This window comes from Choloepus didactylus, chromosome 18, assembly GCF_015220235.1.
Source record: "Choloepus didactylus isolate mChoDid1 chromosome 18, mChoDid1.pri, whole genome shotgun sequence".
NCBI lineage: Eukaryota > Metazoa > Chordata > Mammalia > Pilosa > Megalonychidae > Choloepus > Choloepus didactylus.
Genome location: NC_051324.1, coordinates 46,932,081 through 46,949,552, shown reverse-complemented (window position 1 = coordinate 46,949,552; position 17,472 = coordinate 46,932,081). Strand labels below are relative to the sequence as shown.

The 17,472-nt window shown below is 44.2% G+C and overlaps 1 protein-coding gene across 3 annotated transcripts in view; it reads right to left on the bottom strand.

Moving 5' to 3' along the window:
• TTLL6 (tubulin tyrosine ligase like 6) overlaps positions 1-13,354 on the bottom strand; it is a 32,397-nt gene extending 19,043 nt beyond the window's left edge. Inside the window, exons 1-9 of one of the 3 annotated variants that reach the window (XM_037810368.1) lie at positions 13,224-13,354; positions 11,019-11,240; positions 10,100-10,140; positions 9,032-9,150; positions 8,791-8,921; positions 7,139-7,295; positions 6,191-6,334; positions 5,580-5,665; positions 571-796 (exon numbers count right to left, since the gene is read on the bottom strand). In XM_037810368.1, coding sequence (XP_037666296.1) covers positions 571-796; positions 5,580-5,665; positions 6,191-6,334; positions 7,139-7,295; positions 8,791-8,921; positions 9,032-9,052 — 765 coding nt within the window. In that variant the 5' untranslated portion in view covers positions 9,053-9,150; positions 10,100-10,140; positions 11,019-11,240; positions 13,224-13,354. Of the gene's footprint in view, positions 1-570; positions 797-5,579; positions 5,666-6,190; positions 6,335-7,138; positions 7,296-8,790; positions 8,922-9,031; positions 9,151-10,099; positions 10,141-11,018; positions 11,241-13,223 lie in introns of those variants that run through there. The other 2 variants (XM_037810367.1, XM_037810369.1) reach the window with 2 other exon arrangements.
• Positions 13,355-17,472: the final 4,118 nt, after the last annotated feature.

Below are 17,472 nucleotides of genomic sequence, written 5' to 3'. Positions count from 1 at the left end.
CATGCTGAATGGCCCCTAAGAGGGCCCCTGAGGACAAGCCCAATGGAAGAAGAGAGGCAGCCACCCAGAAAGAATCTCCTCTTCCTCCTCCCACCAACTCATGGGACTGGGGAGGCAGGAAACTCACTCAGTGGCAGCAGACACCAGGCTGCTCTCTGTTGGTGCTTGGAAATGAGTGGTCCAGGCCCTTGAGAGCCAGGCATGGCAACTCCAGCCTCATATTCAACCCCGTCAACCCAGCTTTGATGCAGAACATCTCCTTTCCGGGAGATGACTTTATTACAAAAGGTGACCCTGTCTTTAGAATCACTCTGTGCTGGAAATCTGTGTTTCCAAGGCTGGGTGGCCCTCAAGAAGGCGGAAAGGATTCTCTAATTCCCTGCCATCTACCCCCCTCTGGTGGCCATTTCTCAGCTAAAAGAGAAGCCCCAGGCTCAGTGAGCACCATGGAAGGAAGTGGCATAGGAAGTTGATTACAACAATCAGGTAAGCCTGGATTTCAGGAGTCCCTGAAGGTGGTGGATCCCAGTAACAGGGGACAGTTTTCACCCTTCAGCCAAACCTCCCTACCTCCAGCAGCCAGGGTTTGAGTTTGCGGTCCAGCAAAATGTCAAAGCCCAGGATTTCAAAGCAGGCACTGTTGAGTGTGTGGTTGGGGAAGCAGGTATGGTAGTTATGCTTGATGATGGGGTGGGCCGAGATGATTGTCTTGATGATAACATCCTCGATGTCTCTCCATATCTGCTCCATGTTGTAGCCGTGATTCTCCATGTGGATGTTGAAGGTGGAGAGCTTCCTGCAAGGGAACCACAGGTCAGGAGGGAGGGCTGTGACCTTTGGTCTTTAAGGCTGTGGCTTGCTGGAAACCAGAAATTTCTGGGAAAGATAAGACCCCAGAAGCAGTGGGGAGGAAGACTCAGGAGTCAGGATGACACCAGGGCTGGGTGAGCACAGGAGGGGCCTGCTGGAGTTACAGGTACACACTTCTCAAGTCTCTCTAAGGCCCAGTGAGGGTGGGGGCTGATATAAAGGCATATAAGATATGGCCTGGGCACTTTCACTGTGACTCAGAAAACACTCATGGGCTGGGGCAGGCAATGGGTATCCCAGGTAAAAAGCTTAATGGATTTAAAAAACAAACAAAACCAAAACACTTTTTAAAAGAAGAAGTTAAGAAGACAAAACAGAAAAACAAAACATAACAAAAAACCTACAAACATTCTACATGGTTTTGCTTTGGGGGCAACGGTTTCTCAGCCTTTAATATTCATTAGAATTGGGGAAACTTTAAGAACACAGATACTTGAGTCCCACCTCAGCCATCTGAGGGGATTCTGGGAACATTAAAGACACAGAAATCTTGTTTTGGGGCTTCCCACAAGGAAAAAGCAACCCTGGGGCATTTCCACAGATAGGGTGACTAACCATCCTGAGAAAGCCATAACTGTTCCAATTTTAGCCCTTGAAAGTCACACATCCCAGGAACCCCCTCAGTCCCAAGCAAACTGAGATGGTCGGTCACCCTATCACAGAGGAGAGTGGAGGATATCTATAGCATGTGGAGAGGTTCTTGAGGAAATATCTCAGTGGATGCTCCAAGCAGCCCTGAGTGGGGCAATACAGAGAGAGGGCAAATCTGTCAGATCCAAGAGGTGATGGTGGGGATGGACACCCACCGCCTTACCCGCACATGCACTTCCTCACAGAGAGCCAAAGTGGGAAGTGGAAACACGAGAGAAGATGCAGGGTGTGAATAGTGGAGAGGAGAATGAAGAAGACAGGAGACATGGCTCACGCAGGCAGTTTGAAAAGCTCAGTGACCCCAGCCCTTGGGGTAAAAAAGGAGGAAGCAGGGTGGGCCTGCCAGCAATCATTTGCTAAGTACCCGCTGTACAGCAAAGCTTCATGCAATGAGGGGATACCAAAAAACTGCCACCTATGTCATGGGAAGCCTGAAGGCCATTTGGGGAGTCAACACACATTTGAAACTAAGAATGCATTTCTATAAAGATAGATAAGCAAAGACCTCTCAATATAGAGGTCAACCTCCTTTATCTGCCATTGCCAGGGAATGGAGCGTTGCACATAAATGAATTTTCCGGATTGCTTGAAGTCAACCATTTCAAGTGCAAAAAAATGTCTTTAATTTGCCTAATTGGAAATAAATCTTCCTGAAATAGATTATACACTTCCCTGGCTTCTTATAACAGAGGGTACAAAATGCAACATAACCTTTTCTTGATGACTCAGGCATATTGCAATGAATATACATTGCTATGTAATTTCATAATGCCAAGTGGTTGGTCAATTCAATTTAACACACCAGCTATGTGCTGGATACTCTGCTGGGCCTTGGAAATGAATGATGAAGATGGCATGGTCTCTGCCCCGGCTTCTGCCAGGTTTTCCATCTTTCTATCTTCTTCATTATGACAAGAGCACACCACCCCTACTTAATTTGCAGCCCAGTGGGGAATTTCCTGCCCTCATGATTAGGGCAGAAGAGGCAGTTAGTATGAGAATCAGACTGTCCCAAAGGATGGGGAGGAGGAAAAGGAAGAAAGGAAGAGGGAAAGGGGACAAGAAAAGAAGAACCCTGCCAGGTGACATGGGAAGCACACAGGTCAGGGCACGATTCCAACCCTGAAGGAGCTTAAGCACATTTGGGGGCACAAGACGAACACAGGCCCCAAGCAAAAAGAATAGTAATGGGCTACAGCTGAAATTGACTATAAGGAGGTAGGAGTTCAGAGATGGAAATGTTACTGTGGGTGGTTAGACTCAGACTCCAAGGCTTGTCCTTACAGATGGAACCCAACCCTCTCAGCTGGTAGGTGATGAAGCAGAGGCCCAAAGAGAAGATGGGTTTTACCATCTAGGACTGGACCAGAACATAGAATCAGATCAGAGAAGGCTACATAATGCTTAGTGTGACAGAAGAAGAGCTTTTAAGGATGTTTTCCCCGCTCTTAGGTTGGAGCTGAGCAAAGGTGGCGAGGTGGGAATGAGCAAGGCCTGTATATGAAATATGGGCAAAAGAAAGTGCCCTGGCAGAATGCCTTGGAGTGAATAAATAGCACAGGCAGTATGGCATAGCGGAAAGGAGCACGGACAGCCTGGGTTTAAATCCCAGTTCTACCATTTCCTAGCTGTGCAACCTGGGGCAAGTTACTTTACCCTTCTGTGTCTCCACTTCCTCATATGCAAAATAGGGATGAGGAAAATAAAGCCTACTTCATAGTATTGTTGCGAGGATTAAATGGGGTGAGGCATGTAAATTGCTTAGAACAGTGCCTGGCATATGGCAAGCGCTTAACAATAGACTGTTTGTGTTGTAGAAATACTAGTGGCAAATGGGGTCTGGTCAAATTATAGTAGATGGGCAGAGGAGTTTGAATGTGATGCTCTAGGCACCTGGGAGCCACACTGGTTTCCTGATAGTGGAAGTAATAAGTGTACAGAATGTAGAATAATAACAGCCTCTGCTTGCATAGGGGTTCTGGTTATTGACGCCCATTCACACACATCATCTCACTAGATCCTCACGGTGTATCTGGTAGGCAGGCCAGCTGGTGTTCATGTTTTATTATTTTGTTTTAGTGATGAGAAATGGAGGCACAGAGAGGTTAAGCAGAAGTGCCTAGAGCTCGGGAGATGAGCAGGGAGGCTGGTGTAGCCGTCCAGGTCTTCACTTGAGACACTGGAAGGAGGAACCATCAGGACTGAATGACTTGCTGAAAGAGGAAATGTCCAAGATGATTCCAAACTCCCTAATCCCAGGGATTGCAAAGTAGAAATGGGGAGGTTGGGCAGGAGAACCGGTTTGGGATGTTGGGGTGGGAGCAAGGAGAGAAAATGCATTCACATTGGGCAATGCTGAGTTGGAGGCAACAGAGGGACATCCAGATGGAGCTGAGGAGAGATGGGTCTGGAGCTCGGGACAGAGGGCTGAGGCCATGAGAGGAAACAACTGCTTCAGCAGAGAGAGGTGGATGGAGAAGGGCTGAAGGGTGAGGACAGGCCTGTGGAGCAAGGGAGATGAGGAGAAGGAAGAGCAGGGAGGGAGGGGGAATAAAACATGGCAGAACAGTACTTGAAGTCCCCCCCCACCTTGCCTTAGTCCTGCCACCCTGCTATGCCCCCTCCTTCACGGCTTGAGGGCCCCAAAGCCTGCAGTTAGTGCGTCAGCTCTCTTAAGAGGGTGATGAGGGCCCTTCAGTGCCACAACCTTAGAATAAGGAAAAGTAACAGTAACCGCCAGCACTGACCCTATGAAGTGGGCAGGGCAGGGGGACTAGTCTCACTGACTTCATTTTACAGAACAAGAAATGGAGGAACAGAGAGATGAAGTGACTCAAGCTTACTGGGCTGGCAAGCATCAGAGCCAGGATGAGAAGCCAGGCCTCCTGAGGCTCCATCCTCGACGTGCAACAGTGCAGGAGGCTCAGCCAGTGCCCGCAGTCCAGCGGGGAGAGGAGGCTGGGAGGACCTCAGGCAAGATGAGTGTCCTCTGAGAAAGGGGAAGATTGTCTCCTCCCCAGGCTTAACACATCCCCTTCAAGCAGGCTTAACCTAGTGATTTGCCATTTGCTTTTTGGAACTCTGCCACTGCGGACATTATGAAATTCATGTGCCTCCGATGCATTCAAGCCAAACTGATTGAAGCCAACCTATTTATTAGTCCTGTGAAGCCTGGTGCAGTAGGAAGGGCATGAGCTTCGGAGACAGACAGACCTAGAGGTCCCACTCTAGTATTCATAGCTGTGTGACTTTGGGCAACTTAAGCTCTTAGAGACTCAGTTTCCTCATCTGGAAGATGGAGATGGTGTCATAGCTTCTCCACCTACAAAGGGTAGGTTAATGCTGCCTTTGCTAGGTGTGAAAATTTAACCAAACAAAAAATGTACACAAAGCACATTTATGAGGCCTCCATAAATACTTGCTCCATTCTGTTTCCCCTTTTGCCTGGTCATGTTCAGATTTTTCAGTTCTCCTTTTTCTCAAAACTCAAATGAGACACAAGGAGAAGATACCATGAATGTGAAAACCCCTTTGTGAAGATACGCTCATGAATTCCTCTCAGTTGTCCCCCTTTTTCTGGAGAATCCTAAAAGCCAGCTAGCCCCAGGCCACGTCACACCAAGTCATTGTGACACATAACTGGAGAATGTCTAATGGAGTAGGGGAACCACAGGCCAGGGAAAAACTTCCTGGCAGGTCCTTCCCATGTGGCAGACTAGCAATCCATAAACATCTATTGATTTGGGAAAATCAGAAGGGCCAACTGTAGAAAGAGTATGTTTTGGTGTGTTATGTGTATCCTGCTAGGAAACAGTTCATGTTTATCTCTCCTCCTCCCAGCCTCCTAGGGTTTACAACGTGGCCTTCTTTTAATGATTAACATCCCAGAGGGCCAAGGGGAAAGTGTCTGTTCTGGGCTTAGAGGCAGAGAGATATTTTCTGAGACATATGACCCAGGATGGAAACACATATGGGGACTGATAGGGTTTGGGTAGGATTCCAGAGAGCAGTTCTGAGGTTGACTGGGAAGGGAAAATAAAATGAAGCTACTTCCTTACCTCTTGCTGCCAGAGTGAGCATCTCGAATGAAATTTGAACTGTGCTTATTAATGGAATAATTAGTCAGGTGCATGCAGATGTCATCCTGGGAAAAGAGACACAAGTCTGTGGAGCCAGGCAGGAAGGGCAGGCCTCCTGCTTCCACCCATGACTCCCTCCCATGGCTCTGGGGCTTAAAGGGATAGGAAAGAAAGGGAAGAACCTAGGATTTATTTCAACTGGTAAAACACAGGAAGCAGGAAGCAGTATCCTATGATCTGGAGTTTACAAAGAGACTCCCAATTCCTCCTGGAGCCCTGGGAGGGCCTTGCCCAAGGCCTTGGATACAGGCAGATCTGGCTGCTAGTCCCAGACTCACCTCTTCATAACTGTGTGACTTGGGACAAGTTCCTTACACTCCCTGCACCTTGATTTCCTCATCTATAAAATGGGGATAATAATCCCTATTTCTGAGGGCTCCTGTGAGGGTAAAATGAGAGAACCTATGCAACCTGGCAATAGTAAGTGCTCAAAAAGCGATAGCCATACCCACGTTTTGAGAAGACGGATTTAACTAAGATTTTTGATCTTGCCAAGGGGTGGGGTTAGGTGGTGCATCCACTTAGCTCACCAGGTTGTCTGAGCAAGGGTAGGAGTAAGAGGTCGTAGCAAAGCGGGTAAGTCCTTCATTGTACACAAAAATCCTGAGAGGGTCACAAGATGTCACCAGCACATAGATCCGTAGGTCAAATTTGAACCCATCAATGATAAAGGGCTGGGAGGAGAGAACAGAAGACACACAAGCATCAGAGGAGAAACTGAAACTTGAAAGTTACTAGCCCCCAAACCGTCTAATGTCATAACGGGCAGGCAGGCTTGGCCAGGGTTGAGAAAGAGGATGAGGGGATTTAGACTCTGTCCTGACATGTGACCTTGAGGAAGTCACTAAACCACACTGTTCCTGTTTCCTGACTCCCAGTTGGCACAAGCAACCACCTCTATGAGGTGCCTTGGCAACTAAAAGTAACATTAAAAAGTCCTTAAATGAAGGACATATTGTCACCATCCAGAACTACATTATTACCACAGTTTTGCTAGAATTCTCCCACAATGCTGTCTCCTAGCTGTTCCTGTCCCAGGGAGACCATTCTTTCCCCTCCACACACTTCTAGAAGGCTCTCTCCCTGCAATGAGCTTAAGCAACTATAACCTCTGACCTCTAGTCAGGGAGTAACGCTGGTTACCAGTATGTCTCCAGGACTGCCTCCCACCCCCAAACGAGCCAAAGCCTCCAAAACCAAAGGTCCTCTCCAAGTTGCTATCTGTTGTAGGAAAGAGGCCAGCCTGGTATGACCAGAACCACTGACAAGAGTACAAGAATGGCTAGCAGGGTGAAGGACACTCTGTCCCAGGTCCATCTCAGCACCCTTGGTCAGAAGGCTTGGGTCTAACAAAGTCCAAAGGAGAAGGCAGGACTCAGTTTCAGTTCCACTCCCCATGCCTCCATTTCACATTCCGTCTAGTGGCACTAGAGCCTGAAGTTTGCCATGGGTGATAAATGATTACAATGAGGAAGTACCTTTGAAATATAGAGCTGACAGATCAGATCCTCCCCTGGTTTGATTTCTTTCACCGACCGGGTGATGAATATACCTCTCCCTTGGCAGCCTGAATCCGGCTTACAAATGTACGTCTTATTTTTTCTTGACCTGCTGTAGCTCTGCAAATCTCCCCAACTACCAGAGCAGAGAGGGAACGAGATACACTTTTAGCTGGGGAGCAAGGAAAAGGAAGGCTAGCTCTTTATGAAAAAAAAAAAAAAAAAAAAAGAAAGAAAGAAAAGCTATCAAATGTGAGAGAAGTTCTGGCACTGACAGATAGATGCCCAGAATCTGGCAACAGGAGAGATAGTCAAGTATACAGTGGAAAGGGTGTGGACTCTGGGGGGAATTCAGGCCTGGATTTAAACCCACTGATTAGCTGTGTAACCCTATGTAAGTGACTTGACTTCTCTAAGCCTCAATTTCATCATCTATACAATGAGGATAATTATGCCTATCTTGTAAGATGGTTAGTTAAATGACATAATTGCAGGCAAAGTGCTGATATGCACTGTGCACCCCTTTAAAGGTGGCTGTGACCCAGGTAGTTTGGCTTCTTGGGTTTGTAGATAGGAGACGGGGAGTTCTGGATCTGGCTTAAGACCTGATGAGTGATGTGAACTTGGGGCAGTCTCTTCCTCCCTCTGGGCCTCAGTTAACACTTCTACTTCAGTCAGAGTGTGGGAGGGCAAAGAATATCTTAGAATTTACCTTGAAGAGAGTATATTCAGAAGAAATAAAGACACCAAATTAAAGGATGACAAGTCTCAGTCTTGCTATACTTCTTGTTTTGTATTTGAACTCAAAGGAACCCTGTGACCATAGAGGAAGTCATTTAACTGGTATTCCTCAGTGGCCATGAAATCTGGAGGTTCCTGTTGACCTGACTATTTTCTTCTTGGTTGCTGCTAAGCACGAAACTTGTTCTGATAAGCTAAGGAGCAGCTTGGCACCCCGGAGCTCCTGGTATTGGCTGGGGCAAGCTGGGTGGAGAGAAGGTGGCAGGATTCCTCCGGTTCCCTTGCCATTAGAGCATAATTCTGATGGTAATGCTTCACTGACTACCCCCCCAGATTGCAGCCCAGGTCACATTCATGTCATCTCACATTTCTCCTGTTTCTTTGTGGTGTGGTCCAGAGCATTTCACATACCAGGAATGGATGCCCAGTTTCAAGATAGATAAAGTGAGACCAGAGAAGGGGAAGGGCTGCATACCACCCATGGTGCTGCCATGAAACAGAGGCCAGGCACCCCTCCCTACTCCTGATCTGGCCTTAACCACCACCCCTCTCCCTGTGGAAGTGCTCCTGGTCCTTAAAAATTCAGACACTGCACAGTGAGATGTTAGAACAAATCAATTATACATTTGAGTTCAAAATCAACAGCATTCAAGGTTGGAACAAACTCATCCCAGTTCCACTTAATGCTTCAAGGCATCTAGCCCCCAAATGTCATCCAATTTTATAGGCAGAGCCTTGGGTTTTCTCAACCTTAGACTCCCCTTTGTCTTTCCTCTTCCTGAACAACAAAGAGAGAGGAGGGAAGGGAATTAGCAATCAGGGATTCAGGGGCAAGAGGGAAATGTAAATTGGGGGTGGGATTGGAGATGGGAACACAAGTCAACACTCACTCAGCAGGGAGACACCAGGTCCTAGGGAAAAAGCAGAAATCTTTAGGGAACATCCTTAGCATGCGGTTCATATTCCTGGCCAGCAAGTCCTTGCGGCAGATTTCACTCATCCCAGGGAAGTGATTGATTTTCTGCAAAGGAAGCCAGGATTCGTGACCAGTGGAGGGACATGAGAGTGCTCTTCGCTCCCTGGTTGGGCAGATGCCATGCTTATACTGAGGACCAGCTGTGGCCCAAATACCTGGTAGCTTTTCATTTCCATCACTCGCTCCAGTGACACTGAGTAGTCTGTCCAGTAGAGAGTCCAGTCATCGTTCTCCCCTCCCTCTCGAAGGCCATACTGTTGGGCAGCCCTACGCACTGCAGCGGTGTTGGAGAAAGAAAGACCTTAGTCTAGCAAGCAAGGTGAGGAGCATGGGGTGGGCAGGTTATGTTTTTAGGTGCTCCTGGAGCACTTAAGCAAAAGAACCCATCTCCTTGGGACTGGCATCCCGCTTCCCCTGTCTGGCCATGCACCATTGCCGAGAAAGGAACATGGAGAATAGAAAGCTATGGAAGAATACAGCCTATGTTCAATGATCCTCACAGAAGGTTATCTGTGATGAATGTTTTACCTGCTGTGGCTTGCCTTCACCAGTAAGCAGACCTCTGACTCTCCTCCAAACACAAAGCCACCGAATGTCCAGGAAATACAAACTAACTCTTAACATGAGCCAGAGCCAAGCTTAATTAGTGAGGTAAATTGGTAGAAAAAAAGTGACACAAATGTATTTCATATACTTGCTATCACATCGTTTTCCCCCATCCTTGTGAATATGAATAAATGGGAGTTGACTCCAACACAAACACAAATGTCTTCAAGAGTCAGGGAAGAGGGAAGTGCCTGAGGTGACCAGGAGAGTACACAGCCAGCCTAGGTCATTCAAATTCACATTTAAAATAACAACAATGCCAAACACCATGCCCTGTGGTACAAAGTGGGTCTGTAGGCTGCATTCAGCATGTGGACTGCTGCTTTATAACTTGTGCTCTGAAAGAGAGCCATAGACTACAGCAATAGCTATCAATCATATCCCTAAATCATCACATGCAAGAATTACAGGTAGTTGAAGTACATACCATTGTGGTCAAAACCCATGATGCTTGGAATGAGATTCCCAAACCCCTCAATACTTAAGCTATGAGAACCAAAGAAGGGGATTTGGAAACACCCCCTTTCAACTTTAAGAGTACACAAAGTAACCCTTCCCAACTCTTTGGGGGAAATCAGTGGGTCCCCATCATAGATTGCTTGAATGCAGATGCTCACCACTCTCATATCGGCAGCTAGATAGATTGATCACCAATCATCTGGAAAAGAGAAAAAGGAAAGCAGCAAGACAGAGACAGACATATTTGCCAGAAAAAGAGATTACACCCAGAAACGTGCTGTCCAAGGTGGAGCTGCATCAAACTCAACCTGTTGGGTGGCCTGATCCTCTACCACTCTAAGCCTGATTTAGCCTTTTCCATTACTGAAGACCCAGATGCAAAGGGCAGACAAAAATAGAATCAGAGTACTGTTACTCTGCCCAAGAGGTAGAAATTCTATATTGCAGTTATAGCTAATTTTGCCTGCAGCTTCATATTAATATCATCACCTCCTCAATCCTTTACTCCAATGGCCCATGAGGGACAAGAATTGAACATCATTTTGGCCAAAACACTTAATTGTCTCCCTCATCTTTCTGCCATTAGGGGAAGCCGTGAGTTAATAAGTGGGCAAGCTTTTAGATGTCAATTAGACTGAGGGGTGATTAATTTTCCCCCAGAATGCAGTAAGGCATGCCGAAATATTAAACAAGCACTGCAACGTAGAAGTTGCAGTCAGATCCTAATATGTTGGTGCTCTTCTGTTATATTTAAAGTGTACTGAATTCCCAGGACAATAAGCACTTTTTAAAAAACATGGAAACCCTCTCTCCCAATCCAGCCATTTAAGAAAAAAGGCATTCTAAATGCAAGGTGTGGTTTTTAGATTATATACACCATTATTTGATTCTATGAAACAGATCATCAAAAGTGGATAATATTTATATGAGCTGAGAGTGGTGTGATTTTGACAATGTCAACACAATTTCTGCAGTCCTTCTCCTTTACTCTCTGTTTAGCAGCCAAGGTCCACCTCCCTCCAGGTCCCTCCTGTTCTCACCAACATAGGTCCCCACTTCCCATATTTCAGTCCTTACCTCTTTTTCTTTTTCTTCTTCTTGCCTTGCTGCTGGACGTTCTGAAGCCCTTTTTGTGTCCCAGTGTTCTCTCTCACAAAAGCCAGGGTGATGACTTCTCTTTGATCTTCTATGAAACTGTCCATCTTCTCTTCTGAATCTGACCCTTCTTTGCCTTCCAAAGTCAAGAACGGCAGCATCTCCTTGGGTTGGGAGGAGGCTCTGGGGAAATGCCCAGCCCCTCTGGAAAGAGGGAAAAGGAAGCGGTAGTTACATGGATCCACCTGCAGGGGGACCCCCTCCCTTGCTCATGAGGGTGGTGAACCAGGGTTCCAAGGCAAAGCAACAGGATGTGATTTATAAAGTGCCACCCAAACTCCACAGTTGGTGCAAGCTCGAGGAGGGAGCTGATGCTACCTTTTGTCACTGTCTATGACCTTGGGGACTCGCTCAGCCAACCCAGGCTTTGGTTTTGCCCTCCTGAGACTTGGAGGAGCAATCTGAGATGCTAGGCATGCACCACCTGGTAAACAATCTTATTATTAAAGCAAGTCAGTGTCTGGAGACAGCCACTCAGAACCAAGTGCCAGGCTTCCTAGGTGAGGGAGTTAGTCCCAGAAGGTGTAGGTGACGTGCTCTGAGGAGTCCTTGTTAACACTTGCAACGTTGCATTGTATGTCCACAGTAGCAATCTGTTTGCATAAAAGTTAATGCAACTGTCATTCATGGAGAACAGGACTAATTTGTAGCTGACTTAACAATAAGATTCCAGCCCAGGGCCAGATGTAGATATTCAGAGGCCCCAACCACAGAAAAGGCTATGGGGTCTCCCTCATCATCCAATTAAAAATAAAAACAATGCTAAACCATAAATACATATAAGGAAACCCAGTGAGTTCTCACACTGCCACACATTACGACTTCTTTGATGTTTGTTTGAAATTTCAACTAATATCCAAAAAAAAAACAAAAACAAAAACAAGGTGGTGGTGGTGGTGGAGGTTTAATGCTCCTGCTTCATCCTGAGGAATGTGCCTGCTCTACCTCTGGGTAATCCAGAAGTAGCCAGGCACAATTAATTGATTCATAATCCTTTTACATCCATGGTTCTTGTGACATAAAACCAACTTTCTGGTGCTCTCCCCTCCTCTCCTCACCTCCTAAATCTTCCTCACCATTTCAATCCCTCTTCTTTGATGCCTGCAGTCCTCTTGCAACTTACTATCTGTTCTTCCTTCCAAACTTCTTCAGCTTTTTAAAAAACTTAATTTATTATTATTATTGATATAACATTAAAGGAAGTTTGGAAAATGGGCTAGGGTGGGAAATCACCTGTAGCCTAATATAGCAACTTTGTGTATTGTCTTTTATTCTTAGTTTCTAAGATTATCATTTTTTACAATTGTAATCATAATACATAAACAATTCTGTATCTGCTTTTTGCCACTTACATTGATATCCTGAACATCACTTTAGCTGAGGCAAAGTTTATGTGTTTCTAGTTTTTAATGACTCTGTAATATTCCACTGCAGTAATGTCCTTGAATTTAACCAACCATTGCCCTGTTGCTGGAAATGTAAGTTGCTTCCAATTTTTACATCACATACATAGTTCTAAAATGAACACTTTCATGTATAGAGGGCTTTTTACTTTTTTAGGATTATTTTCTTATGACAAATATCTAGAATTGGGATTATTAGGTTAGTGAATATGAAAATTATATAGTTTCTGGTGTGTGTATGTGTGCATCTATCTATCTGTCTACCTACCTATCTTCTATCTATTGATATGCCATGTTGATATATATCACCATATTGTTTCCCAGAGGGATTCCAACAATTTGGACTACCTTTAGCAATATGCAATACCAGGTTCACCAGAGCAGCCTGATCTCTTAGGAATCACCTCCCCTCTGCACCCAAACTTGCTAATTCTAGACAACTTTTGTACCCTACAGCTATGCGGTTAATGTTATTGCACCCTTCCACCTCCCTCTGGCCCTATTCTAAACCAAAGTGGGTGGTGGGAGCCATCTAACTGTGGAGGCTATCTATGAATAATTTAATAATAAGCCCATATATGGGTATCCTGCATTAGGCTTTTCAAAGCATTTCCATACACATGATCTCATTAAATGCTCACAACCACCCCAAGAGAGAGGGCAGAATTAAGTCATCTGAAGATTGCCACTTTGTTCCCTCTTGCTGAAGAAGGCTGCAGCTTACCCTCAGGCCCTTTGTGGTGACACCTGAGCAGGGAGCGAGGTTGTGCTCAGCGCAACTGACAGATGAAACCTGGGCCCTGTGAGTCGATCATTCCCAGTGAACAGGAACATTCTTGGCAAAATTCAAGAGGGCTAATGTGCATGAAATCTTGACCTTGGACTTTTTCCTTCCATGCAGGTAAAACGGCCAGCTCCACTCCCCTAGCCCTCCACCACAACAGCTCCTGTTTACCGAGCCCTCAAGGAGGAGGAGTGGCTCTGTTTACCTAAAGGTTAATGTTAACTAGGGAGAGAAAACTGACCCTGAATTTGGCCTCTGGAGTTGCGGGTTGTCTTTGCCCTTTTTCCAGTCCTTGCCCAAGTAGTAAGAACAAGCCATGGCTGCATCCATTTGTCTGCCTCAAGAAAAGAATGAAAAGGTTGTCGAACTCTGTACACAGCCCTTATACAACAGGGCTTCAGGCACATACGGGCAAGGAACTGAGACTGTGAACTTTTAAAAGAACTGGCTCACCATGGCATTCTTGCCTACATTTTCCTGTATTCTAGGCCACACAAGAGCCACCTGGTTGGCAGCCGCGACAGGTGCAAGATAGCAGATAATAGGGCTTGCTTGCTACTGCTTTTGCTTTGTCTCTACCCCCCTTGCTCTCTATTCCCCCAGCCCTCTCCTCCCTGCTAATCACAAAGGCTGAATCCTGCTGGCCTCTCTCCAAGGGCTCCTGAAAGAGAGTTATCTGGTTCAAAAGTTGCCTACTGGAGGCTTCTATTTTGAATCCAGCCTGCACAAATGTTCACTTGGCCCAGCTGGTGTATTGTTGTTAAGAGTTTTTAAATAGAAATAGCTACCAATAATTAGAAAATGCAGATTTCTCATAAAAATCTAGATTTCTAATCGCTATTGGAAACAATATGTCCCCATTCCTTCATGCCAGCAATCAACTAGAGCCAAGGAAGAGCTCCCCCTTTAGACATTTTCTGAATTGCACCAGTCCTACAACACTATTGTGTCCCTGAGACAGGAGCCAAGTGTCAGTTGCATGGTACTATGATTTTTCTTATAATAGCATTAAGAGAGAGATGAAATACTTCTCTGTTTCAGGCTACATGCATGGCTTAAAGACATGGCTCTGTCTAGCTCTTGTTTCCAAAGAGTTGTGAATGAGAAGAAAAGCTGCTTTCTCCAGGGCTGAATAAAAAAGCATTTTAATTCTCTCATTTTCAAAACAAGAATTAGATCTGACCCACCTGAAGCCAAGACCCTCTTAGACTTTTCAGATGTGGGCCTTATTTGGCTCTATCAGACTTCTCTTACCCAGTCTCAGCAACCACTCCCTGCTAACCTAGGGGTTCCCACCTACTCTCCTGCCTAACAGTTAGTGCCAACATCAAAAGCAGGCTTATGATTTCTAGGAATAAGAGGAGAGGCAACAGATTCAGAGGACAAAGGAGAATACAAAGGGGTGAAGGGACCATAGTACGGGATACAAAGGATATCAAGAAGACCCTAGAAGAGCATAAAGAAGACATTGCAAGACTAAATAAAAAAAATGGATGATCTTATGGAAATTAAAGAAACTGTTGACCAAATTAAAAAGATTCTGGACACTCATAGTACAAGACTAGAGGAAGTTGAACAACGAATCAGTGACCTGGAAGATGACAGAATGGAAAATGAAAGCATAAAAGAAAGAATGGGGAAAAAAATTAAAAAAATCGAAATGGACCTCAGGGATATGATAGATAATATGAAACATCCGAATATAAGACTCATTGGTGTTCCAGAAGGGGAAGAAAAAGGTAAAGGTCTAGGAAGAGTATTCAAAGAAATTGTTGGGGAAAACTTCCCAAATCTTCTAAACAACATAAATACACAAATCATAAATGCTCAGTGAACTCCAAATAGAATAAATCCAAATAAACCCACTCCGAGACATATTCTGATCACACTGTCAAACACAGAAGAGAAGGAGCAAGTTCTGAAAGCAGCAAGAGAAAAGCAATTCACCACATACAAAGGAAACAGCATAAGACTAAGTAGTGACTACTCAGCAGCCACCATGGAGGCAAGAAGGCAGTGGCACGATATATTTAAAATTCTGAGTGAGAAAAATTTCCAGCCAAGAATACTTTATCCAGCAAAGCTCTCCTTCAAATTTGAGGGAGAGCTTAAATTTTTCACAGACAAACAAATGCTGAGAGACTTTGCTAACAAGAGACCTGCCCTACTGGAGATGCTAAAGGGAGCCCTACAGACAGAGAAACAAAGAAAGGACAGAGAGACTTGGAGAAAGGTTCAGTACTAAAGAGATTCGGTATGGGTACAATAAAGGATATTAATAGAGAGAGGGGAAAAATATGACAAACATAAACCGAAGGATAAGATGGCTGATTCAAGAAATGCCTTCACGGTTATAACGTTGAATGTAAATGGATTAAATTCCCCAATTAAAAGATATAGATTCGCAGAATGGATCAAAAAAAATGAACCATCAATAAGTTGCATACAAGAGACTCATCTTAGACACAGGGACACAAAGAAACTGAAAGTGAAAGGATGGAAAAAAATATTTCATGCAAGCTATAGCCAAAAGAAAGCAGGTGTAGCAATATTAATCTCAGATAAAATAGACTTTAAATGCAGGGATGTTTTGAGAGACAAAGAAGGCCACTACATACTAATAAAAGGGGCAATTCAACAAGAAGAAATAACAATCGTAAATGTCTATGCACCCAATCAAGGTGCCACAAAATACATGAGAGAAACACTGGCAAAACTAAAGGAAGCAACTGATGTTTCCACAATAATTGTGGGAGACTTCAACACATCACTATCTCCTATAGATAGATCAACCAGACAGAAGACCAATAAGGAAATTGAAAACCTAAACAATCTGATAAATGAATTAGATTTAACAGACATATACAGGACATTACATCCCAAATCACCAGGATACACATACTTTTCTAGTGCTCACGGAACTTTCTCCAGAATAGATCATATGCTGGGACATAAAACAAGCCTCAATAAATTTAAAAAGATTGAAATTATTCAAAGCACATTCTCTGACCACAATGGAATACAATTAGAAGTCAATAACCATCAGAGACTTAGAAAATTCACAAATACCTGGAGGTTAAACAACACACTCCTAAACAATCAGTGGGTTAACGAAGAAATAGCAAGAGAAATTGCTAAATATATAGAGATGAATGAAAATGAGAACACAACATACCAAAACCTATGGGATGCAGCAAAAGCAGTGCTAAGGGGGAAATTTATAGCACTAAACGCATATATTAAAAAGGAAGAAAGAGCCAAAATCAAAGAACTAATGGATCAACTGAAGAAGCTAGAAAATGAACAGCAAACCAATCCTAAACCAAGTAGAAGAAAAGAAATAACAAGGATTAAAGCAGAAATAAATGACATAGAGAACAAAAAAACAATAGAGAGGATAAATATCACCAAAAGTTGGTTCTTTGAGAAGATCAACAAGATTGACAAGCCCCTAGCTAGACTGACAAAATCAAAAAGAGAGAAGACCCATATAAACAAAATAATGAATGAAAAAGGTTGTCACAGATCCTGAAGAAATTAAAAAAATTATAAGAGGATATTATGAACAACTGTATGGCAACAAACTGGATAATGTAGAAGAAATGGACAATTTCCTGGAAACATATGAACAACCTAGACTGACCAGAGAAGAAATAGAAGACCTCAACCAACCCATCACAAGCAAAGAGATCCAATCAGTCATCAAAAATCTTCCCACCAATAAATGCCCAGGGCCAGATGGCTTCACAGGGGAATTCTACCAACCTTCCAGAAAGAACTGACACCAATCTTACTCAAACTCTTTCAAAACATTGAAGAAAATGGAACACTACCTAACTCATTTTATGAAGCTAACATCAATCTAATACCAAAACCAGGCAAAGATGCTACAAAAAAGGAAAACTACCAGCCAATCTCCCTAATGAATATAGATGCAAAAATCCTCAACAAAATACTTGCAAATCGAATCCAAAGACACATTAAAAAAATCATACACCATGACCAAGTGGGGTTCATTCAAGGCATGCAAGGATGGTTCAACATAAGAAAATCAATCAATGTATTACAACACGTTAACAAGTCAAAAGGGAAAAATCAATTGATCATCTCAATAGATGCTGAAAAAGCATTTGACAAAATCCAACATCCGTTTTTGATAAAAACACTTCAAAGGTAGGAATTGAAGGAA